The sequence below is a fragment of the Lethenteron reissneri genome, chromosome 37, assembly GCF_015708825.2.
Source record: "Lethenteron reissneri isolate LAM-NWPU_2019-01 chromosome 37, ASM1570882v1, whole genome shotgun sequence".
NCBI lineage: Eukaryota > Metazoa > Chordata > Hyperoartia > Petromyzontiformes > Petromyzontidae > Lethenteron > Lethenteron reissneri.
This window is the reverse complement of record NC_083815.1, coordinates 11,235,376-11,262,598: the sequence shown is the minus strand read 5'-3', so window position 1 is coordinate 11,262,598 and position 27,223 is coordinate 11,235,376. Positions and strand designations below refer to the sequence as shown.

The following is a 27,223-nucleotide window of genomic DNA, read 5'->3' as shown; positions in this document are numbered from 1 at the left end:
TCGGTGCGCGTGTCGGTGCGCGTGTCGGTGTGTGTGTGTCGGTGCGTGTGTCGGTGTGTGTGTGTCGGTGCGCGTGTCGGTGTGTGTGTGTCGGTGCGCGTGTCGGTGTGTGTGTGTCGGTGTGTGTGTGTCGGTGTGTGTGTCGGTGCGCCGGTTGGAAACATTTAGGCTGGCCTGCCTACGATCCATCCTGGGTTTAACCAGGCTGGATTGTGTGAGGAGCTCACAAATCCTTGAAAGATCTGGGCAAAGTCCCATCGGTGAGCTCCTCCGGCAGGCAAGGCTGCATTGGCTGGGTAATGTAGCCCGCGTGCCCAGCCACCGCATGCCTAAACAGCTTTTGTTCGGCCGGATCGAGGGGCTGAACGGGCGCGGCACGGGCTAGAGAATAGATGGAGTGATGTGGTACAGGAGGACGTGGAGCTGAGTGGACTTGCCGATGACTGGTAGCAGCGGTGTCAAGATCGGCCTCTGTGGAGGAGGCTCGTGAAGGACGCTACTGGGCAGTTGTAGGCAGTCACCCTCCAACAACAACGGAGGGCGGAGGAGCGACGCTCACAACAACGAGCGGAGCGCCGGGTGGCTAAAGCACAGCAAGTTGGCACAGTAGGGGGCACAGGTGGTGCATCAGCCAGTCATCTCGGTCATCTCAGTCAGTCGACCCGTGGCACCTGGGTCTGCCCCGTGACCTCCTGCCAGCGGGCGTTCGACACTTCACGTGGCCTCAAGGTGCACATGGCCTGGCACAAGCGTCGTGGTGACGTCACCGCCACTTAGTGGCGAATGGCGGTTGTTGTTGTCGGTGCGCGTGTCGGTGTGTGTGTGTCGGTGTGTGTGTGTCGGTGTGCGTGTCGGTGTGTGTGTGTCGGTGTGTGTGTCGGTGTGTGTGTGTCGGTGCGTGTGTCGGTGCGTGTGTCGGTGTGTGTGTGTCGGTGTGCGTGTCGGTGTGCGTGTCGGTGGCTGTGTCGGTGTGTGAGCGCGCGAGCGCGCACACGCGCGTGGCTACGCGTGTGTGTGTCTGTGTTTTTGTTATGTGTGTGTGTGTGCGTGTGTCGGTGTGTGTGTCTGTGTTTTTGTTACGTGTGTATGTGTGCGTGTGTCGGTGTGGGTGTGTGTCTGTGTTTTTGTTAAGTGTGTGTGTGTGCGTGTGTCGCGATGGGTGTGATGGTTAGCGCGCTGCGCTACAAACCCGACCACCCGAGTTCGATTCCTGCTCATGACACTCCAACACCAGTAGCGATTATCTAAATCGGTCATGGGCGTCCCCTAGGTCGACTCAACCTCAAATTAGTACCCGGTGCGTCATGTAAACATCGCCACTGGGAAGACAAAGGCGGCCGGGTGTGGCGCGAGCCACCCCATTCTCTCGTGTGGCGTCCCGGCCTTCACAGGTGCTACTCGCTAACCGCACTTGCCCCCAAACGCCTGTCGAGGCTATACGGGGCCTCTTTGTCTTTGCGTGCGCCGCTCCCCGTCGCGAGCCGCCACTGCCGCACGCGCCGCGCCGCCAGCGGCGATTTTGTCGACTTCGCGTGTTCCCAGCCGAGAGGGAGCGGCAGGGCGAGAGAGAGAAAGAGAGCAGCGAGCACACGCAGGCCGGGGAGAGAGGGAGGGGAGAGAGGGAGATTTGTCTTTGTTTGGCGGCCAGCGAGGACTGTGCGTGTGCCGCGCGTGCGGCGGAGACTGTGAATATCTCCTGTGCAGGGACAGATGAAGATGTTGTAGGCCCCTGGGCTACAGGTACTGTGAGCCCCCTCCACCCCCCCCCCCCCCGGTAATACTTTCAAAAGAAGAACAAAGTTAAAGAAAAATAATAATCACAAGGCTAACAACAAATAGAATTCGGCGTTCACGAACGAAATAACGTTTCACTTCATCTCTGGAGGCACTCCGGCTGGCGGAGAACCCCTGGGCTGCAGCCCCCTAAAGCCCCCCACGCCTTGAGCCGGCCCGGCTCCTGCGTGGCGGTGAATTGTGAGACGGTGGACGGGCGAGACGTGGTGAAGACGGCAGAGAGAGAAGAGAGAGTGCCCCACCTGGGACGTGCCAATGGGTGATGGACTGAGTGAATGCGATGAGCCGCCGACAAGGGAGTCGGCAACCTGCGGCTCTTTTAAGGACTCTCTCCGTGACGTCACTCATTAAGGACTCACTCCGTGACGTCACTCATTAAGGACTCGCTCCGTGACGTCACTCATTAAGGATCACCACCGTCTCTCGTATTCACCGCACGGGGTTTTTGACCGAATTCGAGTTTTTGTTTACCTTTTGTTGTTGTTGTTGCTTTGGTAGCCGGCCCCCGGGGGCTAAGACTTCCACTTTCGGGACCAGGTATCGAAGCTGTCGATACGAACGAGATCGAGCGTGATGCGTTGTGAATGCGTCGCCAAGTGCGAAGAAATATGAGCGTGCAGCGAATGTGTGAATGGCTAAGACTGCGTATGAGATTGTGACTCTGTGTACGGATAAGCCTTGTTCATGTGTAAGGCGGCGTGCACATGGACCGCCAAGACTTGCAATGTGAGCCTGAGTATGTAATGAGAGCGTGAAGTGGTTTGGTGAATGGTGATGTGGTTTAAGCGACTTCATGAATACATGAGATGCGAGCAATCGCGTATATGCTTGAGGTCGCATGGGGCAGACGTGAGTGCATGAAATTGTGAATGACATTTTGTGAATGGTCATGTGTGAGTGGGTGACTGTGAATGGGAATGGTTCAGGCCAAAATGAATTGGTTTCTTTGTGAACGACAATACGTGCACTCCTAAGGCTGTGTATGAATCGGTGAAACTATACACGTTTTATTTTAGCAGGTAAGACCCACTGAGCTATACAGATTTTTTTTTCAGAAGCGACCTGGCCACAGTTGATAGCTCAACGAAGTGGCTTATCATCACGTGGGCATTTATAGCAGCCGGTTGGCTACGTACGGTGCGGAAAAGGTTCAACACACAGACTTACAAACGCGTGATGTTGATTCCAAATGTGGAGTGAAATACCGGAAGACCCGGGGACAAATCCACGCGACCGCGGGGAGAGGGAACATGCAAACTCTAAACATACAGCAGGCATCGAACCCACAACCTCCTGTATAGCAGGCGAGGGCGATAACATCTCGCCACCGTGGCGCCCCAATGTGTTGTGCTGAATATTTGAGAGTCTGAATAGATGATGATGATTGACGTGGTGGCTGTGTAAACGTCTGCATGCGCACTCTTGCCCAAGCAGACGTACGAAGCGACACACCATATGTGTGTCTCGTGAATAATAACTTTTATTAAAACCCGGCTGACCAAGTTAAACTCCAAACCACGGCTAACATCAGTGGCGAGTGATCTCTGAACCACTCCTGCCCCCCCATCCAACCTCTTCACCAACCCGCGCTGACCACAGTGGTGAAGTATGGTTAACCAAAAAACCACCACGAATCGAGGCCTTCATCCAGGCAGAGGTGTCAGATCACACCGACGCACGGCTTTGAGAGAATGCGCGGCGTTCCCGTGGGATCGTCTTCAGTTCCACGGGGTGCGCGACATCCATCTTCAAATCTGTAAGCGACGAGAGACACCGTCCCAACAGAATGAGTAGAGTGTGACATATCCACAGGTTTCATAACAATATATATTTTATTTAAACTCGCAACGCGTAACCTCTGCACGGTGTTGGCTCCTCGCTCTCGAAGAGAGAGGACGACTCAGAGGCACCGGGAGGAGGAAACAACGGACGAGCGGTGAGCCGGCGTCAAATTCCCAACTCTTCCCTCCAAGCTCCGTGGGCCTCCATATATTGAGGTTAACAACCAGTGTCCACGTAGAAAGAGAAAGCCGGAGCACCGCGAGAAACCCTGCGCGTGCGACGGGACACCACTTTGTCCCCATACGCACGGAACCGATGGAGTCCACGTGCTGCTGCTGCTGCACCGCTCTCTCCTGGCGAGCCAGAGTGCGGCACCGCCTTCACAGGCCGCGGGACAGGGCGCTTCGCGACGTCCGCGCGCGATCCAACCACCCCCCACCCGCCCCCGCCGCTGCCGCTGCCATCCGCACGGCGCTGGGACTCGAGGCAACGTGCGCCGCAGCGGCGGCGGCGGCCGCGTGGCTCTGGAGGCGCGCTCCACACGCGGCCCCCGTCTCCTCCGTCGAGGTTCACACACAGACACTCACACAGACACTCACACAGACACTCACACACAGACACTCACACACACAGACACTCACACACACAGACACTCACTCACACAGACACTCACTCACACAGACACTCACACACTCACACACAGACACTCACACAGACACTCACACAGACACTCACACACACAGACACTCACACACTCACACACAGACACTCACACACAGGCACTCACACACAGACACTCACACACACAGACACTCACACACACAGACACTCACACACTCACACACAGACACTCACATATACACACAGACACTCACACAGAGCCTCACACACAAAGACACTCACACACAGACACTCACACACAGACACTCACACAGAGACTCACACACACAGACACTCACACACTCACACACAGACACTCACACACACAGACACTCACACACTCACACAGACACTCACACACAGACACTCACACACAGACACTCACACAGACACTCTCACACACAGACACTCACACTCACACACAGACACTCACACACAGACACTCACACACACAGACACTCACACACAGACACTCACACAGACACTCACACACACAGACACACAGACACTCACACACAGACACTCACACAGACACTCACACACACAGACACTCACACACACAGACACTCACACACTCACACACAGACACTCACACACAGACACTCACACACACAGACACTCACACACACAGACACTCACACACACACACTCACACACACAGACACTCACACAGACACTCACACACAGACACTCACACACACTCACACACAGACACTCACACACAGACACTCACACACACAGACACTCACACACACAGACACTCACACACACAGACACTCACACAGACACTCACACAGACACTCACACACACAGACACACACACACTCATACACAGACACTCACACACAGACACTCACACACACAGACACACACACACTCACACACAGACACTCACACAGACACTCACACACACAGACACTCACACACACACACACAGACACTCACACACAGACACACACACAGACACTCACGCAGACACACAGACACAACAACAACCGCCATTCGCCACTAAGTGGCGGTGACGTCACCACGACGCTTGTGCCAGGCCAAGTGCACCTTGAGGCCACGTGAAGTGTCGAACGCCCGATGGCATTGAGGTCACGGGGCCGACCCAGGTGCCACGGGTCGACTGACCGAGATGACCGAGATGACTCGCTGATGCACCACCTGTGCCCCCTACTGAACCAACTTGCTGTGCTTTAGTCACCCGGCGCTCCGCTCGTTGTTGTGAGCGTCGCTCCTCCGCCCTCCGTTGTTGTTGGAGGGCGACTGCCTCCAACTGCCCAGTAGCGTCCTTCATGAGCCTCCTCCACAGAGGCCGATCTTGACACCGCTGGTACCAGTCATCGGCAAGTCCACTCAGCTCCACGTCCTCCTGTACCACATCACTCCATCTCTTCTCTAGCCCGTGCCGCGCCCGTTTAGCCCCCTCGCACCCGGCCGAACAAAAGCTGTTTAGGCATGCGGTGGCTGGGCATGCGGGTTACATGACCCAGCCAACGCAGCCTTGCCTGCCGGAGGAGCTCACCGATGGGACTTTGCCCAGATCTTTCAATGATTTGTGAGCTCCTCACACAATCCAGCCTGGTTAAACCCAGGATGGATCGTAGGCAGGCCAGCCTAAATGTTTCCAACACACACACACTCACACACACACAGACACTCACACACAGACACTCACACACACAGACACACACTCACACACACACAGACACTCACGCACAGACACTCACAAACAGATACTCACACACAGACACTCACACACTCACTCACACACAAAGATCCCCCATATAGCCTTAACAAACTGTAGGGGCAAGTGCTGTTAGCGAGCACCTGTGAAGGCCGGAACGGTACACGAGGGGGTGGGTGGCCAGCACCACGCCCGACCGCCTTTGTCTCCCTAGTGGCAATAGTTACACACCGCACCAGGTACTCATTTGAGGCTGAGTCGACCTAGGGGAGGCCAGGGACCGGTTCAGATAATCGTCACTGGTGTTGGCCGTGAGCGGAAATCGAACCCGTGTTGCTGGGTTCATAGCGCAGCGCACTAACTGTTAGTGAGTGGTAGGGGTAAGGTGAGACTGGTAGTTAGTGAGGGGTAGGGGTGGAGTGGGGCTGGCTCGTGTGCTGCGCTCATTCACTGCTCGTCCCTTTGAAGTCCTTTCCAGGTCCTGGTCGGTCGTCCCGTCTCTGGGGGCACAGCGCCCCCTGCTGTGAGCCCACGTGTACTTCACTCGTTCGTGCGAATGCAGGAAGATGCCAACTTGTAGCTGTTGGCGTGTAACCAGAGGCAGACCTCGCCGAACGCGGGGGTTACGTTCCTGGACAATGCCGTGTTTGGAAAAAAAGGGCGTTCGACAGATAAGAGAGCTCATGGAGAAACTAGGGTTGCGTTCCTGCATCCGACATCATTACGCCCTCCTTTAACCAATTCTAAAATATTTCCGCCCTTGTTATTGTAATAACAGATTCTGAATGGCTCTCAATTTCGTGCGTGTGTGCACTGCGCACATTATTTTTGAATTTCACCTTGATGCTACGTACGGTGCGAAAGAAGTTCAACGCGCCTGCAAGTGCGCACAACGCTCGCCAGTGACACTGAGTTCCCAGCTCGAGGCTAGGCCCCGACAAGCCGCTTCAACGTTCACGATTCGCCACCTGAAGCGGCCGCACGACAACCGCTCTCAACGCGTGGACGGCTCAAGGCATCGCGCCAACGTACGACTGTGTATACAGCTATCGTGCTGTGACGGTTCCACCTGAAGACGGAGGCTTGTGTTGCCTCCGAAACGTCGTGATTTTTATTTTATTTTTATTATACTTTTATTAATTTTAATTTTTTACCTACGTGACTTTACCGAAAAAAACCTAAGAATATAAGTACGACTGTGTCACATTGTCCCGCGAAAAAGCACACGCACCAAAAAAACCCATCTATAATCTCTTTTTTATTACATTTACAATGTTTATTTCACCAGGCAAGGCCCACTGAGCTATATAGCTCTTTTTCCGAAGCGACCTGCCCATCACGAATGACAGCTCAACGAAGTGGCTTGTCACGTGGCGGCAACGTAGAGCAGCCAATTAAACTAAAAGCGAGTTTGTGAATTTAGAGGGTCCGGAGAAAACCCCCACACTGCCACAGGGGGAACACGCATACTCCAAATATACAGCAGCAGGCATCGTCAGGGTCGGGATCGATGCCCACGACCTCCTGTATAGCAGGCGAGGTAGTCAACATCTCCTAGCCACCGTGATGATGATGAGAGAGAGACGCAGACTCCAAATATACAGCAGCAGGCATCGTCAGGGTCGGGATCGATGCCCACGACCTCCTGTATACCAGGCGAGGTAGTCAACATCTCCTAGCCACCGTGATGATGATGAGAGAGAGAGACGCAGACTCAAATTATACAGCAGCAAGCATCGTCAGGGTCTGGATCGAACCCACGACCTCATGAAAACTAGGCGAGGTAGTTAACATATCATAGCCACCGTGATGATGATGATAGAGAGACGCAGACTCCAATTATACAGCAGCAAGCATCGTCAGGGTCTGGATCGATGCCCACGACCTCCTGTATAGCAGGCGAGCGAGATCACATATCGTCATCACGGCGCCCCGGATGCTTCTTTCGCACCGTACGTCGCCAACCGTGCTAATATGATGTGCGCAGAAGAACATCGGCAGGTGGCGTGTGGTATGTGGCGAGTATGGAAGAGTAGGCCCAATACCGGACCATCCTTTGGCGGAGGCCTTGTGGTGTGAGCAACTAATCGCGGGGCTGCACTTTTATCTTTCAGGGTCACGGAGTCAACACGAAGGGCCCCTCTCTCACTCAATGATCGCTGCACTTTGATGTCAACTTTTCACGAGGCCTCGGGGCTGTTTTCGCTCCGACCGTCAACGCAGCAAACCCATGAGGGGACAATCACGTCCTGAAGTGCACTTTGAAGGCTCTAATGGAGCCAACTTTCTCAGGTTCCAATGCAAAAAAAAAAGATTACGGTCTACCCAAACACATTTCTGCGTTAGCCTAATGACGTTGTCTCCACGAATGTATGACGTGACCTTCATGTGCGACCTGTGCTTGTGTTTAACGCACCACACAGATCATTTTGACAGGCGCGCGTTACGCCCCGTGTCTCCTATAGGCGGCCTTGCCCAAGCTTGCAAAGGTGGCCTTGACAAATCTGCAAGAATGTATGCACAAGAGCAATTTGGGGTCGTCCATAAATGACGTCACGCGATTATGGACGATTTTTGACCCCCCCCCCCTCCTCGTCACACGGCGTCACAAAAAGTCAGACCCCCCTCAAATATGACGTCATAAAGCTCTGCCCCCCCCCCCCAAAAAAAAACATGCTTCAAATCGCTTTCAGCTATTGTCATTGTAGTGCGTATTTAATGTGGCGCTGCACTCTGATGTAAAACATTTTCTAAAAAGTCTACTTAATTAAGTAGAACGTGTTTATATTTATTTAAATTTGCGCATTTTGATGTGACGTCACATTTCTCAACCCACCCCCTCGTCACACATCGTCACAATTGTCTGACCCCCCCCCCCTAGGTGCGTGACGTCATTTATGGACGGCCCCTTTGCACTTCCATCCTTTTTAGTATCAAGCGACTTGCTTAACTTGTGTCGATCTCTAGTTGTAAGTGTCCGGCCCGCGCACTTTAGAACCATTCAGTGTTCCACCAACTCGGTGAGCCAAGTCAACCATGGCAATTATTTTATTATGTTTTATTTTCATTATTTTGTTATTTCCATTCTACGTGACTTTACCGAAAGAACCAAGAAGATGAATCACTGCAGTCACGAAAGCTTTAAATCGAAATGTAAACATTCATTCATTTCGGATACCAACACGTCTTGGGTGTTTCCCAGGCGCTCGCGGATGCCAACGCGCCTGTGGTACAGCAGATGGTGCTGTTTGGTTGAAATTAAAGGCATCGTGGAGTTCTCGTCACGTAAGAGAACTCTTATACTGGTAGGAACCTCCTGGTTACACTAGCCCACAAGGGCTTATTGTGTCCGTCCGTCGTGCAGGGAGGGGCTGGGTGGGGAGGGAGGGGCTGGGTGGGGAGGGGAGGGTGGGGAGGGGCTGGGTGGGGCTGGGTGGAGAGGGGAGGATGGGGAGGGGTTGGGTGGGGACGGGCTGGGTGGGGAGGGTGGGGCTGCGTGGGGGATGGGAGGGGTGGGGCTGGGTGGGGAGGGGAGGGGCTGGGTGGGGACGGGCTGGGTGGGGAGGGTGGGGCTGGGTGGGGGATGGGAGGGGTGGGGCTGGGTGGGGAGGGGAGGGGCTGGGTGGGGAGGGGCTGGGTGGGAGGGGTGGGGCTGGGTGGGGAGGGGCTGGTCACCCCGTGATGCCCTTATAAAACTCAACGTTTAACCTAAAAACGCCGGCCTGTGCCCGCCCTCACAGTCGGGCATATTTGCTGAATTCCACCACGCCGCCGTTGACCCTGGCCATTGACCGAGCAACCCAACGTTCCTACCAGCTCCCTCCGCAGCAGGAATGTGTTCCACGTGATTTTGGGGACCAATATCGCAGTAGCTGTTATCCGCGGGGTTATCTGCGATTCTATTTCTTGGATAGCCCCAAGGTTGTACCATTATTTTACCCGTGCTCAAATCTACTGATCGTTGACAACGGCACGCACACAATTTACATTCGGCTTCGTGATTAACTTTAGCATTCTTTTCATGCCGTGTCCATGCAAACCGAATTTGGGGGAATATATTGCTCGCTATTTTCAAAGACAAAGTCTTCCTTAAACAGCGAGTCCTCGCTTAACGCGGTAGATGGCGTTCCTGAAAATTTCCGCGTTAAGCGAACACAATTTCCCCGTCAACAAAGCAACGGTGCCGTTTGGCGACATGCGATGTGCTCCGGCACAACCGCACAGTGAGACGGCGGGATACGTCCCTGAGGGTACCCCGTCGCCTTACTGTATCATTCCGCGCAGTGTATCCCTCCACTCAGGCGCGCTTCTCAAGAAAGTAGCTCGTCGTCGACCGCTTGGTAACCGCACGTGAGTGATTGGTGAGCACGTGAGTGATTGGTGAGCACGCGCGTATTGATTGGTGATCACGTGAGTATCGATTGGTGCTCACGTGAGTATCGATTGGTGAGCACGTGAGTATCGATTGGTGATCACGCGAGTATCGATTGGTGAGCACGTGAGTGATTGGTGAGTAGGAAAGTGGGCAGGTGAGTGAGTGCGGATTCGATATCAACACTGGAGTGGGATGTGATAGTGATGGACTATGAACTATTTGTATCTTACCAGGCAAGGCCCACTGAGCTATGTGGCTCTATTTTGGAAGCGACATGGCCAAAAATGATCGCTCTACGAAGTGGCTTATCGCGTGCAAATTTATAGCGGCCAAAAACTCACAACGCACGTTCCTAAATGCGGAGGGTGAAGACCCAGAGGAAAATCCAGCCGACCACGGAGAAAGATTAGAAACGCCGCAAACTCCAAAATACAGCAGCAGGCGTCAGGGTCGGGATCGAATCCACGACCTCCTGTGCACCAGGCGAGGTGGTTAACATCTCGCCGCGTGCATCAATCACATTGCTGACATGCAGATGAGGGCTCACGAGTGATCATTATCAATCGAGGTGAGTGGCTCAGGGGCCGAATGGCTCACAGGGCTATACCAAATATACTAAAACTGTGTTCTTACTCTGTGTCTTGTGTGTCTCCTCGCTTTTGTCTGTGCGTCCGTGCCCGTGCCTGTCCCTCTGTTCGTGTCTATTTCATATTCAAAGCAGCTGGCGTCCGTGCACCTGTTTGGTCACGGCCATCTATGTATTTTAAATCCATCGCGAACAACCGCGGATATGAGAAATAATGTGTCGCGCAACTCCTGTTATCTGCAGAAAAATCGCGAATATTATTAGAAAGCCGCTTCCCTGTGCGTTGTGGGTCAAAGTGCGGATAACAGCGGGCCACAGATAGAAATTGGGCCGCGTAATATGAGTTTTTGCGGACCCTACAGCTGGCGCAGGTAATAGGGCCGCTGATAAGAGGAGGTATGTAAGTCTGCGCCGTGTTTAGCCTAACGTCCAATGCACAAAGGGCCGATCTTCAATCCGATACTGCCACCTACACTTGAGACTCCTCGAGAGCGAAATCGTTTCACAGAGTGGCAGTAATGTCCTGTTCAATTGTAGCGCGATCTTATCTCCCTCGCCTGGCAGACAGGAGGTCCGTGGGTTCGATCCCCACCCCTGACGCATGCTGTATACTTGGAGCTTGCGACCTGGCGACAAATGATAGCTCAAGCAAGTGGCTTATCAAGTGGAAACGTATAGCAGCCAAATACTCTAAACGCGTGCTTCTGTGGAGGGGAAAACCGGAGGACCCGGAGAAAAGTCCACGCGACTACGGGGAGACATGCAAACTCCAAATATGCAGCACGCGCTCGGGTTGGGATTGAATCCACGACCTCCTGTATAGCAGACGAGGTAGTTAACATCTGCTACCACCCTTATCAGTTACTCTTACTACCATCACGACCGCAGAAGCAGTGGCGATGTTGACAACGTCTGAAAGCATTCTTGCTTGGTCCATGACAGTATTTTCTGCACTCCTGCACCATGATGATATATAATTGTCATCCCTCCATCCGCATCGTCTCTTGTTGCCTCCATCCCATCATGATTGTGATGGAGGCAGCTTGAGCCGTGGATCCAGCCTTGGACACAGAACTTGAGAGAGCCCATCACCGAGACGTGAATCGGTTCGTATTTGATTTGGGTATACAAAATAGCATCTCAACGATGACATTATTTAGATTGTGTAAAGGCAATATACACCTGAAGAGTTACTATTTGCCCTCCTGCTATGTAGATAACCCCCCAGCATGTCCAGTTATTCACAAAAGCTCTCAGCCTTACCCAGACCACCAGCTCAAAAATAACTGAACGAGGGGCCATGTCTTCCACAGAAGAACACCAACTAAAGCGAGCTGAGGAAATGTGGCCATGCTCCAGATATTCCAAAAGAACTCCCTTCGAGTGTCATCGACTCTCGTCAACTCGCTGGAGGTGCACGAAACGCACTCGAAAAGAAAATTGCAAATGAAACATCTTGGAGGGGAACACAAGGCACGCCTCATCTTGAAATGCAGATGCTAATGACGCCCAAATTTGATGCACCGGTTTACGTGAGTCTACGCGTGTTTGGGGCCGTCCATAAATGACGTCACGCACCTAGGGGGGGGTCAGACATTTGTGACGAGGGGGGGGGTTGAGAAATGTGACGTCACATCAAATACGTAACTTTTAATAAATATAGAATTTGTTATAACAACACTAATTGTTAAAACAACACTCCTACAACATTAGAGAGCAGCGCCACATTAAATACGCACTACAATGACAATAGTTTAAAGCATGTTTTGAAGCATGTTTTATTTTAAAAATGGAAATATGGTTTGGGGGGGCAGAGCTTTGTGACGTCATATTTGAGGGGGGAGACTGACTTTTTGTGACGCCGTGTGACGAGGGGGGGGGGGTCAAAAATCGTCCATAATCGCGTGACGTCATTTATGGACAGGCCCCTTTTCCCATTAAAATTATGTACGATTCATGTACTAATTACGTACTATTTACCACTGTCTTTTCGAGATAAAACATTCTCCTACGTCAATCATCGTAAACGTGTCACTTAGAGCGCAAGGCATAGTTTTGGAGGCGTGTTCTGGCATGGCCCCCGAGAGAGGCGACACCGGAGAAAATATTCGTCTCCAATTCGGTTGATCTGGAAGCCCCTCTGAGCAGGTGTAGTTGGCTCATTAAGAGTCAATTTGGGAAGCCTTCACCCTCTGGCAACCTCTTCCTCAACAACAACAACAAGTGAATGTGCACCTGCGAGTCTGCGACCTTTAGAGCCCCCACGCCGAGCCGGGCCGATGGGGCCACGTGCCGTTCATCGCCCCTCGTAGACAACGCGTGCGCGGCGTGCCGTCAGCCGCATGGCTGGTGGCCACCTTTAACCGAGCCGCCACCCCCCAACACTTAGCGGCTCGTGCCCAGACCCCCGGGTATCCCCCCTCCTCCCACCCCCCCGTGTCTGGTGTGAGCGAGTGTGAGTTTCGAGGGAGGGCGATTATCCCCAGCCGTGTGATTGCTGCTTGGGGTGGGTTCATGCGGACACAATGGTCCCTCCCCGCGGCCCTGTAAACACAGCTGGTTTACGCGGTGCCATTCACAAAACGTGGTTTGTGTCTTTTTTAAAGGGTGGGGGGGGGGGTCACAATCGCAGGGAAGGCTCGTGAAGGGGACGTGGCTGGGCAGTTGGAGGCAGTCGCCTTCCAGCAACAACGGAGAGAGCGACGCTCACAACAACGAGCGCCGGGCGGATAAAATTCAGCAAGTTGGCACAGTGGGTTGGGGGGGGGGGGTTCAGCTGGTGGTGCATCTACCGGTCATCTCAGTCATTCAACCCACGGCACCTGCTGGGTCTGTCCCGAGACATCGTGTCAGCAGCGAGCCTTCGACACTTCGCGTGGCCTCAAAGTGCACCTGGCCTGGCACAGGCGCCGTGGTGACGTCAGCGTCACTTAAATGGCGAATGGCAGGGGGGGCTTGCTATTGGTATATTGTTGAACTTCTTTTTGCATTCGTGACCAATATTATCCACAATCGTTTCTTTTGTTTAGATCGTGTAAATATAAATGTGTCGTTAAACCAGGTTTGTCACAGAACGTGCCAATTCGTTACTAGTACAGCACTCACCGGTGTGCTGGAGAGCAAATCCACAACATTTACAATTCGAGTACGACGTTTCGCCAATAATTACAACCAGCATCATCAGGCGACAGCCAGATTTGTGGAGAAATCCTCCTGTTTCGTTCCTTAAATAGAGGGGTAGATGTGATGACGTCACTTGGAAGCCCTTCTTGAGCGAAGTGCGGGAGGATTAATGAACTAGTGACGAACTGGCACGTTCTGTTTACGTGACAAACCTTATTAATTGGCTGTGTCGGGTGGTGGCGGGTTTAACGACACATATTTACGGGATCTAACCCAAAAACAACTCTTATTATGGAAAAGGCTTTCGTTCATAACAATAAAAGATACTCCACAGAAATAGAACGGACAAAGTCTGCAGATCAAGCCCAGAAACCATCAGCAAACTGGATTTAATGCATACGACCTCAAAGATGCACGCAACATTCCACAGATCTGCACTGTTATGCACTCACACGCTTGCATATCCAGTGCCACATCGCTTGGAATTACGCAAAATCCACAAATGTACCGGACAGATTTTCCTTGACGAGTCGCAAACATCTGCAGCACTTTCATTTATTAACCCGCGCTAAACCCAGTTTGCCCTTCAACGTACATTCGTGCGAATGCGACGGCCCGTGCCTGTGCAAGTGTCCGCGCGCACGAAGCGACCCGCGGTCACTGCTGCGGGCTGACACGTCGGTGATAGAGGATGCACGTGAGTGCGCGCGTCGAAACCCGTTCGGAGTCTACATCCGCCGGTGCCAGGAGGCCAGTACGCCATGCCAACGTTGCGCGATGCCAGGGGGAAGCCCCACGCAAGGTTGTGGGCGCACCGCCACCAATGTCCCTCTGGAGTTCACCAAATGACCCTCTCCTGTGGCAGCGCGAATAGTTATTTAAAAATAATACAAGCCGTATTAAAACACACGCGCGTTCAGTGTAACGCTTACACGTGCATGCATTCACACATGATTTCAAGCAGGAGGTCACACGTTAAGAATACAGTGATGAATATGTAAAGTTGTATAACTTAACAATAATTTATATTACTTCACTGCATAAATCCCTTTTAAGGTCTAAAAACGCGAACGCAGAAAATCTTTGGAAATATTTTTTGTATAAATGTACCTTTGTTACCAACAATGTAGAGCTCCCTCTGAGTGGAGGTCGTTCTGCCAGCAGTGATGTGAGCAAGCCATTTCAGGACTGTACCTCGATCTGTTATATTGCTGTAAACCTGCCACAATACCCATCGCCAGTAACAACGGTCAATATTATTCAACGTTACATGAGTGGTGCCCAAGAGATAAAATTAGTTTTCCTAACCGTAGAAAGGATGAATACTGGGTAATGCTTCAATACATTTGTGGTGATAAAAGTCGTAGGCCGTCATAATGCACAATGCGCTACAATGGCGAGATGTTAAGTACATTGCCTGGTATACAGGAGGTCGTGGGTTCGATCCCGACCCTGACGCCTGTTGTATATTTGTAGTCTGTGTGCTCTCCCCGTCGTCGTGTGGATTTTTCTCCGGGTCCTCCAGGTCTCTCCCTCCACATTTAGAATCGACTTGCGGCGAGAGTATTTGGCTGCTGCTAATAAATGTCCACGTGACGATAAGCCGCGTCGTCCAGCTAACACTTGTGATAGCCTCGTCGCTTCTGAAGAAACAGCCGTATAGCTCAGTGGGGCCTTAGCCTGGTGAAACCAAAAAATAGCTTAGTTTCTAAGCCAGCCTTCATGGCAATCGAACAGGACTTGGCAAAATCACGTGGTGCGTCTGCAGGCCTGTTTAGCATCGAGGACGACAGCAATGGCCACTGACAACACAAGGCAACGGCTGCGGGCAAAGTCAACTGCTGACGAGGGTCTCCTCCTCCACGTTGTCCTGGGCCAAGGGGTTGAGCGGCCTCGCACCCACGATCTTGACGCCTTGTGCCCCTTGCGGGATGAGCGGAGGACTCTCCTTCAGCGCTGCCCGCGTCAGTCCCATGAGCATGTGTCCGCTGCGATCCGATAGCGCGCGGACACGGAGAGGGCACACGCCGGGTCATCACCCCGCGTTCAACAACAAAGACACAAAGACAAAGATCCCCCGTATGGCCTTAACAGATTGTTGGGGCAAGTGCTGTTAAGCGAGCACCTATGAAGGACGCTACGCCACACGAGGGGGTGGGTGGCGAACACCACGCCCGGCCACCTTTGTCTCCCCAGTGGCGATGTTTTTGCACATCGCACCAGGTACTATTTTAAGGCTGAGTCAACCTAGGGGAAGCCCAGGGCCGGTTCAGATAATCCTCAATGGTGTTGGCCGTGAGCGGGAATTGAACTCGGGTCGCTGGGTTCATAGTGCAATGCGCTAACTGCTGCACTACCGCTCCCCACCCACGTACATCCACAGCCAGCACCCGACACTTCACTCGACTCACCGATTTACTTATTCTGCTTGTTTATCCAGGAAAGCCTGAGTCTCAAGATTCTTCTTCAGGAGCGTTCTGCCTCCTGAAGGTGAGCACGGTTGGCTACGTATGGTGCGAAAAGACGTTCAGCATACATACTGCCACGGATGTACAGTAGCGGGCTGATGTTATGACGTGTAATGCCAATTGAGTCATATGTAGGTATTTTTTCAGCATTGTGATATTTGGTCCATGGGGCATTTACATCGTAATTTTTTTGTAGCTATAGAAGGAAACCTGGAGAATCCAGAGGAAACTTGTGCAGAACAGGGGAAGAACATACAAACTCCATGCACAAAGGCACACCTGAGGCAGGAATTGAACCCAGGTCCTACTTGCTGTGAAGCACAAGTATCAACCCCACTGCACCACCAATTCAGGTAAACATGCATTTTGATTGTATTAGAAATTAGTATTGACATTCAAGTGATTTTAACCCAAAGTATGCAGCCATGAGATATTCCACACTGTTACAGCGGTTGGGTCTCGACGAAAAAAACGAGTCCTTGGTTTGCTCTGCGCAATGTAACGTCTCGTATGAGGCCATGCAGGAGCCTCTGAATGTTTACACCAAAGACATCATTCTGAGTCTCCTGGGGCCAGGGTTGCAGCCACGAGGGGTCGTCCCCTTCTCACAGCGCAGCGCCTGGAATGCTCGCGGCATCTCTGGGTGGGGTGTTGATCGAGGCCCAGCAAAAGTGCGGTTATTGGAGTTTCCTGCACTCGATTACCTCGGATTTCTCACTCGATGCGACAATGCCTGAGCGGTAGCGCAATCGCCAACTTACTGCAGAGGTTCCCAGTTTGAGCCCAGCGGCCGTCATGTTTAATGCTGCGGATTAATTCACCTTAAATATGCACCATCTGTTGCACAGTGGATGTCAAACATCCCGTGACGTTATTAGAATAAAAAATGGGCCGTGTCTGCTGGAGTCATGGCCCAAATGAGCCACATTTCATAAATTACTCTCAAAATACCAAATTTGGAATAGCCATTCACCTTGTGGCACGCAGGGACAGCTGCCACTGAGGGTCTCTTTGACTAGACTGGGGGTCAGCAACCTGCGGCTCCGGAGCCGCATGAGGCTCTTTAAGGCCTGCTGCTTCGTGACGCTATTCATGAAGGACCACCATCTCGTATCCACCGCACAGTGCATTGTGGATATTAAAATATTGAGGGTTTTTTGGACCGAATTCGAAAAAAAAATTACTCTTCTTGTTATTGTGGTTGCCGACCCCTGAATTTGACTGCCACAAGGCTATGAATATCCAAGGTGCCTTGGAGATTCATATGAATTGAAGAAAGCGCCCTGTGCATGCAAATCCTTCTCCTTGGTGGGTGCGTGTTTGTATGCAGGTCAACCACCTGGGCTGGCTCGTTTCCTTTGGGGCTAGGAAAGCCGGGATGATTTTCTCTGGAGCGATGATTGATGCTTCTTGCTTTTTCACCTCGTTTATCCTCGCTTCCTGAGAAGAGCACAGACACCAACAATTAGAACACACGCCCAGACTTTGTCTGGTCACGACGTCCTTGGAAAGAGCCGCAGTCGACAAATCCGCGATCTGCAAACTCAAAAGGCATTCTGGGAAAAATATGGTTTGGTTCACGATTCGTAATACGACACCCACCCCCCTTTGTTTTATGTCATCCGACGTGATTCCAAATGTGAAACAGGAAGCATGTTCAGTGTAAAATGTGATTCATATTTTCTGTAGTGCCAAATGTAACTTGTACAGTAAATCTATGGAATGAAAAAAATACATGGAAAAATAAGCCTGAACGACACTGCCTCGCTGCCTGCTGGGAATCCGTGAACAGGAGACCCGCGATGGGCTGCTTGGGGGAGACAAGATGGTGTCTGTATTCTTCCGTGGCAGCATCATTGCGAGCAGTGCCAGTTGAGAGTACAGTACTTGATTACGATAGCTACAGGAACCTCGTGGTCAACCGTGGATGGTCAAAGCACAGGAGCACGTTCGGCGAACTATACCGACAGAAATCATGTGCAAATGGTCAAATCAGCGATGGCAAAACACGTGAAACTCAACTCATTATAGGCCAACGATGTATTAGCTTGGCTAGTAACACACGCTTCTGCTGTGAATGGTAAAAGCAGCGTTTAATAATCAGGACATCATTTTCAGAGAAATAAACTCCCGTTTTCCGTGTTCAATTATGATGACCCCTCTCAGGGTTTTATATAGAAATCATTTAACAATAATTAACACTTACAAAGTGCCTTTCACCCAGAGATCACACGGCGCATGCACGCAGGCAGGCTCACACCAAATCAGATACAACCCCAAAACAAAGGATGCAAGGAAAAGAAAAAAAGCCCTAAAAAATAAGTGGCGTCTTCAATCGCGATTTGAATCAAGCGAGGTGGGGGGGGCCGGGGGCAGCCGCACGAGGAGATGAGCTGAGCACAACCCCTGCCCATCAGTTTCAGCAAGGCAAAGCCACGTGGGGAAAACGGCGTGCGCCTAGGATAGCCAGAGCCAACCCGGGACGAACATTTCACGAGGGTGCCGGACAATGATCCTGCATTGCAATCATCAGTCTTCACACAGCACAGAAAGAGGCTGCCCTCCTAACACAGAAGTGAACAACTCAACGCATCCATCCATAACACATGCGGCCTTAAAGGGAAATTACATAAATGTATAACTGCTTTTTGTGTTTAGTTTGTTGTCCTTCCCCGCACCTCCAATTAGCACGGTTGGCTACGTGCAGTGGTAAAAAAGTTCAACATACACACACATATGTAACAGGCCATCTGTCGGGTAATGGCACTTCATTCATAGCACATAAATAGAAAGGCCAGAGAGTTAGAGGTGATAGTGTTGGAGACTGCACTTTAGACTATGGGGCCTGATGGAAATTATAATGAAAGATGTTTTATGATGACCAGTTTAGTTTGGTGTAAATGCAGTCCCCAACACTAATTATCCAGCCCACCTCACTGGTCTCTCTATTGAAGTGTTATTAAAGAAAAGGTTGAGTGCTCTGTTGTGCACCACTTTCAACGCAGCAGCAGCAGCAGTCGCCAAATAATTCGTTGCAACAGACCCATTTCACCTTCCTTCCTTGAACAACACTCGAGCTGAGATATCAGTATGCTAAGTCACCCGATTTCTGATTAACGCTTCTCTAACTTAATTGTGATTGTGCTATGATCAGTGTAAAAATAATCTGCTCGAGCTGAATAACGCTTACGGGAATTTACCATTTCACATAGAAATGTGTGCAAGATTTGCGAAGGCTCGTATAACCAAGTTACTTTTGGACTGATTTATATTTGCTGCATTGCGATACTTGATTCGTTTTGCTGTTGTCGTTGCGAATGTCACTGTCACGGTTTCTCTGGTTCTCACCTGGTTAAACAAATAAACTTGACTGCCACAGTGGCGAGATGTGAACGACCTCGCCTGTTATCCAGGAGGTTGTGGGATTGATCCCAACCCTGACGCCTGTATATTTCTCTGCGTGGTCGCGTGGATTTTTCTCCGGGTCCTCCCGTTTATCCCTTCACATTTAAAAAACAGGTGTTTAAGAGTACTTGGCTGCGATATATTTTTCACGTGATAAGCCACTTTGTCGAGCTATCATCGGTGACCAGGCCGCTTGTGACAAAGAGCTACGCAGCTCAGTGGGCCTTACCCGGTAAGTGAAACAAAGTTTAGTTTTATGCCTCGCGAGGATCGTCGTCCAGAGGAGTTTGCGCACGAACCCAGAGGGTGGGACTCACCAAGATGGGACTGGCCAGCTGGTTGCCTCCTCCACTGGGGAAGTTAAAGAACTTTGGGATGACGGAGACGCTGACTCTTCGGCGAGCAGTCGGGCTGCAAAGTCGTAAAGAAATCAACGAGACATTTGTTAACTCGCGCACCTCCGATTGGCTACGTACGGTGCGAAAGTTCAACATACATACACGACGTAGTCGCCGAAGCATCCAAAAACAGAGGTCACTCTTGGCTATGATATGTTGGTGTGAGGGGCGTGAAATCTCTCACTCCCCCCTTCCCCCCATCGTTATCAGCTCGGCCACGAGGTAAACTAAACCTTCTACGTACAGACTCGCTACATTCGCCTCATCACAGCCACGCGGAGGGCTTACGTGGCAAGTCGCAACCGTTGTAACACTTTGTCATCTCCATATATTTTGACAAAAAATAATTACGACGACAAAAATCTTCGCCGACAAATATCTTCGTCACCGACTGCGCTCGCGAATACAACGCCGCTGTGGGTTCGACGGCGAGTTAACGACGTTTCCTCGAAGTTCTTTACCTTGCCGAGCGATCCGATGATAGACATGGAGCGGTTCCCACGTGCCATGCCCTCGTCTGAGACACACGCGCGCGACAAATCGCATTAAGCCACTTCTCGTTGTGTTGTGAATTGTCAATGAGTGACGGAGTGCTGAGACGTGCGTTCCCTAAGGAAGGCATAGGGGCGAATATTTACATTGGACGGTTATTCATATTTAATAACTCCATTGTTAAATGATTTGGCTGCTGCAGCAGTGCACGGTAGAGCGGTGGCAGAGTGGTTAGCGCACTGAACTGTCGACCCAGACACCTGGACTTTGATTCTCAGCCACGGCGAACATGAGTGGAGAGTAATATGAAAACAAGTTCTGGGTGCCCCACGTCATAACAACAGTACACAGCTAAGTCTGTGTGGACCACCGCTCTCTATAGACAATGGTGACGCTGTGTGTACCACTGTCTAGAGACAATGGTGATGCTGTGTGTACCACTGTCTAGAGACAATGGTGACGCTGTGTGTACCACTGTCTAGAGACAATGGTGACGCTGTGTGTAGCACTGTCTAGAGACAATGGTGACGCTGTGTGTACCACTGTCTAGAGACAATGGTGACGCTGTGTGTACCACTGTCTAGAGACAATGGTGACGCTGTGTGTACCACTGTCTAGAGACAATGGTGACGCTGTGTGTACCACTGTCTAGAGACAATGGTGACGCTGTGTGTACCACTGTCTAGAGACAATGGTGACGCTGTGTGTACCACTGTCTAGAGACAATGGTGACGCTGTGTGTAGCACTGTCTAGAGACAATGGTGACGCTGTGTGTACCACTGTCTAGAGACAATGGTGACGCTGTGTGTACCACTGTCTAGAGACAATGGTGACGCCGTGTGTACCACTGTCTAGAGACAATGGTGACGCTGTGTGTACCACTGTCTAGAGACAATGGTGACGCCGTGTGTACCACTGTCTAGAGACAATGGTGACGCTGTGTGTACCACTGTCTAGAGACAATGGTGACGCTGTGTGTAGCACTGTCTAGAGACAATGGTGACGCTGTGTGTACCACTGTCTAGAGACAATGGTGACGCCGTGTGTACCACTGTCTAGAGACAATGGTGACGCTGTGTGTACCACTGTCTAGAGACAATGGTGACGCCGTGTGTACCACTGTCTAGAGACAATGGTGACGCTGTGTGTACCACTGTCTAGAGACAATGGTGACGCTGTGTGTAGCACTGTCTAGAGACAATGGTGACGCTGTGTGTACCACTGTCTAGAGACAATGGTGACGCTGTGTGTACCACTGTCTAGAGACAACGGTGACGCTGTGTGTAGCACTGTCTAGAGACAATGGTGACGCTGTGTGTACCACTGTCTGGAGACAATGGTGATGCTGTGTGTACCACTGTCTAGAGACAATGGTGACGCTGTGTGTACCACTGTCTAGAGACAATGGTGATGCCGTGTGTACCACTGTCTAGAGACAATGGTGACGCTGTGTGTACCACTGTCTAGAGACAATGGTGACGCTGTGTGTACCACTGTCTAGAGACAATGGTGACGCTGTGTGTACCACTGTCTAGAGACAATGGTGACGCTGTGTGTACCACTGTCTAGAGACAATGGTGACGCTGTGTGTAGCACTGTCTAGAGACAATGGTGATGCCGTGTGTACCACTGTCTAGAGACAATGGTGACGCTGTGTGTACCACTGTCTAGAGACAATGGTGACACTGTGTGTACCACTGTCTAGAGACAATGGTGATGCTGTGTGTACCACTGTCTAGAGACAATGGTGACGCTGTGTGTACCACTGTCTAGAGACAATGGTGATGCCGTGTGTACCACTGTCTAGAGACAATGGTGACGCTGTGTGTACCACTGTCTAGAGACAATGGTGACGCTGTGTGTACCACTGTCTAGAGACAATGGTGACGCCGTGTGTACTACTGTCTGGAGACAATGGTGACGCCGTGTGTACCACTGTCTAGAGACAATGGTGACGCTGTGTGTACCACTGTCTAGAGACAATGGTGATGCCGTGTGTACCACTGTCTAGAGACAATGGTGACGCTGTGTGTACCACTGTCTAGAGACAATGGTGACGCTGTGTGTACCACTGTCTAGAGACAATGGTGACGCCGTGTGTACCACTGTCTAGAGACAATGGTGACGCTGTGTGTATCACTGTCTAGAGACAATGGTGACGCCGTGTGTACCACTCTCTAGAGACAATGGTGACGCTGTGTGTACCACTGTCTAGAGACAATGGTGACGCCGTGTGTACCACTGTCTAGAGACAATGGTGACGCCGTGTGTACCACTGTCTAGAGACAATGGTGACGCCGTGTGTACCACTGTCTAGAGACAATGGTGACGCCGTGTGTACCACTGTCTAGAGACAATGGTGACGCCGTGTGTACCACTGTCTAGAGACAATGGTGACGCCGTGTGTACCACTGTCTAGAGACAATGGTGACGCTGTGTGTACCACTGTCTAGAGACAATGGTGACACTGTGTGTACTACTCTCTAGAGACAATGGTGATGCTGTGTGTACCACTGTCTAGAGACAATGGTGATGCTGTGTGTACCACTGTCTAGAGACAATGGTGACGCCGTGTGTACCACTGTCTAGAGACAATGGTGACGCTGTGTGTATCACTGTCTAGAGACAATGGTGACGCCGTGTGTACTACTGTCTAGAGACAATGGTGACGCCGTGTGTACCACTGTCTAGAGACAATGGTGACGTCGTGTGTACCACTGTCTAGAGACAATGGTGATGCTGTGTGTACTACTGTCTAGAGACAATGGTGACGCTGTGTGTAGCACTGTCTAGAGACAATGGTGACGCTGTGTGTACCACTGTCTAGAGACAATGGTGATGCTGTGTGTACCACTGTCTGGAGACAATGGTGATGCTGTGTGTACTACTGTCTAGAGACAATGATGATGCCGTGTGTACCACTGTCTAGAGACAATGGTGACGCTGTGTGTAGCACTGTCTAGAGACAATGGTGATGCTGTGTGTACCACTGTCTAGAGACAATGGTGACGCCGTGTGTACCACTGCTGTCCCCGGAGCCACTGTGCACGGAGCGAGAGTTGTGCTGCAGCAGCTTGCGCACGTCCTCCAGCTCGGCGTGCTCGCGCGCGTACAGCCGCTTCAGGTTCTCCACGTGCTGCACCATCACCTCCATGGCCCGGCACAGGCGCCCCTCCTACGGCACAGCAGCAACGCGCCGAGGTCACCCGCCGCCACGCCGCGGGGCGGAGCCGCCGGGCGGCCACAGAGGCTGAACACTGCACAGGCTGAGACGAAACTCACGTCTTGATTCACTCTCTGGAACGCTTGCGATATGACCTCGTGTAAAGGGGGCACACACGAATTTAGGAGGGGAAGGGCACGGCCCAGGTAATGTCAAGCAAAGTTTTGAAGAGGGGATGAGCCTTCGGCAAAGGGGGGCGGGGGGGGGGGCGGTGCAGACTCAGTTAGGGTGATCCCGACCCTGACGCCTGCCTATTTAGAGTTTGTGTGTCTCTCTCCCCATGGTCGCGTGGATTTTTTCGTCCAGGTCCTCCGGTTTTTCCCTCCAAATTTAAAAATGTAGAAACTGCTATAAATGCCCGCACAACAAGCCACTTTGTTGAGCTATCATTAGTGGCCAGGTGGCTTCTGAAAAAGAGTTATACAGCTCAGTAGACCTTACCTGGTAAAATAAAAAAAAGTTAGATCTGTGGTGGCCTCAGATCTGAGGGTGCTTCAGAAGGGACCATGGCAGCCTCAAAAAGGGTCCTCATTTGAGGCGCAGATGAAGGGCGCTGGAGGTGGCGCTCACCTGGTTCACGGCTCCCAGCTTCTCCGAGCAGCTGGAGGCCCTCATGGTGGCCTTGCGAAGCACCTGCAGGTTCTGCTGCAGCTGCTGGTATGTGTCCCGCGTCTGGGAGTCCTGGCACAGCGGCGCGAACATCTGCGACGGCACGGGCAGTGGCAGCGGCCGCAGCGGCGGGAGCAACGGCAGCGGCGATCATCAGATAAATCATTCAGCAGAGCAAAGGGAAACGTCTGCGCGCGGCGTTGACATCGTTGGCTGCACGGTAACAGGGGTGCACTACAGTGGAGAAATGTTAACTCTCTTGCCTAGTATTCAGGGTGTCGTGGGTTAAATCCCGACCCTGATGCCCGTATATTTGTAGTTTGCATTTCTTTCTCTCCCCGTGGTCGCGTGGATTCTTTCCGGGTCCTTCGGCTTTTCCCTTATTTGCCTCCTATACACTTCCACGTGATAAGCCACTTTGTGGAACTATCATTTGTGGCCAGGCCGCTTCTGAAAGAGAGCTGCACAGCTCAGTGGGCCTTACCTGGTAAAATAAAAGTAGTAGAAGTCGTTTTTAAGTTTAAACTACTGCAGGCAGACAGGGCCCTCTAGCAGCAGATTTGCAGGTGACAGAAAACTCAATTGGCAATGGACAAGATATCTCTAGTAGGCGACGTTTTGGGCAACGGGCCTTCTTCATAGCACATGGGCCATTGGCTAAAACCTTCGCCTAGTTTTTATATTATTTTTTATTTTATCTGTGTCCGTGGCACCAGTGCCAATAAGGCAGCGGCAAGAATACTTTCCTTGTATTCGCGCGTAAAATCATTATGTTATTCCACCATGGAGTTCACACGTGAAAGTACAATTTTTCACGTGTATGGCCAACATGTCAATATGAACTCATTAAAGGTACATGGTTCATTTTTGTGGGAGGCCAAGCAATGATCTGGCAAAATGTGTGTCGTGAAGACCCTCCACCACCCATCATGGCCCGAGCAATACAAATTCTCACTTGTACAAGCAATTTAACAAGACGATTTTTATCGTTTTAGTCGTGAATTCTGACATGTACAGGAACGCTGCACGAATCGTTTTGGTGATACGGGTCTCTCACTCAGGAGCGCAGGCATGAGTGGCGCAAAAGGTGATGCGGGTGTGAAAGGGAGCGTACTGAATGGCCGCGTGCGGAGCTGCTCCCAATCATTCTACACTTGGGGTGTGAATGCGTTACAGTGCTCGCGTGAGCTTGCGACGCAGTGCGTGCGAGTAGCAGAGAATGGATTTTGATTTAAAGCTTATTGTTTTACATTTTTATGATGTTATTATTTCCCTTCTACGTGACTTTACCGAAAGAACCAAGAATATATATAGCAGGGAATGCTTTGAAAATAGAGGAAGTGTCAATCATTGGCACTTTAATATCACCAAGACAACCAAAACAGCCCCCCCCCCCCCCCGTGAGTGAGTGACAGAGACCCCCCCCCCCCCCCCGTGAGCGAGGGCCGTGCCTGCACTGTGCTGGAGACGGCGTCGATCTCGCAGGAGACGTTCTCCTCGGCGAGGTTCCTCGCGCGCTCCTCCAGACGCAGGCGCTTCTCCAGCGAGAACATGTCGTTGCGGAACGCCAGCGAGAGGCGCACGAACGCCGTCTGCCACGCACGCACGTACGTACGCACGCACACACACACGCACGCACACACGCACGCACGTACGTACGCACGCACACACGCACGCACGCACGTACGCACGCACACACACACGCACGCACACACACACGCACGCACACACGCACGCACACACGCACGCACACACGCACACACGCACACACACACGCACGCACGCACACACACACACGCACACACACACGCACACACGCACGCACGTGGAAAACCACGTGCACAAACACGATGCTATTAAAGCACGATTGGGGCAACGCTGGAGATGGGGCAATTTAGATGGCACAGGTGCCACGTCAGACGGTCTTCCATACCAACAGAAGCTGCATGTAAGCACAGCAGCTCCAGGTGTGATTGTATCCGCAGCAGTGTGCTGCTTGTGTCACCTGCGAGTGTAACGAACGCGCGTCTCCGTCGTGAGAAACACTGTGCTTGTGTCGGGTGTGCTTATATCAAGCTTCTAAGTGATTTGCGTTTTTGAAACCCAAAAAATATTTAAACACCAAAATATGATGCTACAGCTTATATTGTAGTATTAGTTTAAAATGTAACAGTTACAATGAGTGCTCTTTGTGGAAACGTTTTCTACACAGAGTTGCTGAGCAGTTCCTGGGCCACGAACTGCAATTAAATCTTACCTCGACTTCTTGTTCACTGAGGGAAGGTCTAAAGAGAAATTGGGGAGACATAAAACAACAAAGAAGAGTTATACGGTAAAAAAATATCCTCTACCCATCAAAGCCACATTGAGTCACAGCTGGCAACCAAAATTGTGAGTCAATGACCAGGCCTCATGCAATACTAGACCTGGAGGCCTGTAAGACCAGATATAGGCCCAATGCAAGGCCGCTGTATGTGGGAGGCCTCTGAGCTCAGACACAGACCCAATGCAAGGCCGCTGTACCTGGAGGCCTGTAAGCCCAGATACAGGCCCAATGCAAGGCCGCTGTATGTGGGAGGCCTCTGAGCTCAGACACAGACCCAATGCAAGGCCGCTG

General features: G+C 51.6%; 1 protein-coding gene across 5 annotated transcripts in view; it reads right to left on the bottom strand.

The window, feature by feature from the left end:
• Positions 1–14,132: 14,132 nt before the first annotated feature.
• LOC133351464 (inositol 1,4,5-triphosphate receptor associated 1-like) overlaps positions 14,133–27,223 on the bottom strand; it is a 120,191-nt gene continuing 107,100 nt past the window's right edge. For 4 of the 5 annotated variants that reach the window (XM_061566693.1, XM_061566695.1, XM_061566694.1 and 1 more), the window contains exons 17-24: positions 26,864–26,891; positions 26,058–26,198; positions 24,568–24,699; positions 23,796–23,949; positions 20,743–20,798; positions 20,201–20,293; positions 17,818–17,918; positions 14,133–15,998 (exon numbers count right to left, since the gene is read on the bottom strand). In XM_061566693.1, coding sequence (XP_061422677.1) covers positions 15,845–15,998; positions 17,818–17,918; positions 20,201–20,293; positions 20,743–20,798; positions 23,796–23,949; positions 24,568–24,699; positions 26,058–26,198; positions 26,864–26,891 — 859 coding nt within the window. In that variant the 3' untranslated portion in view covers positions 14,133–15,844. The remainder of the gene's footprint in view (positions 15,999–17,817; positions 17,919–20,200; positions 20,294–20,742; positions 20,799–23,795; positions 23,950–24,567; positions 24,700–26,057; positions 26,199–26,863; positions 26,892–27,223) is intronic. The other variant, XR_009756180.1, reaches the window with a different exon arrangement.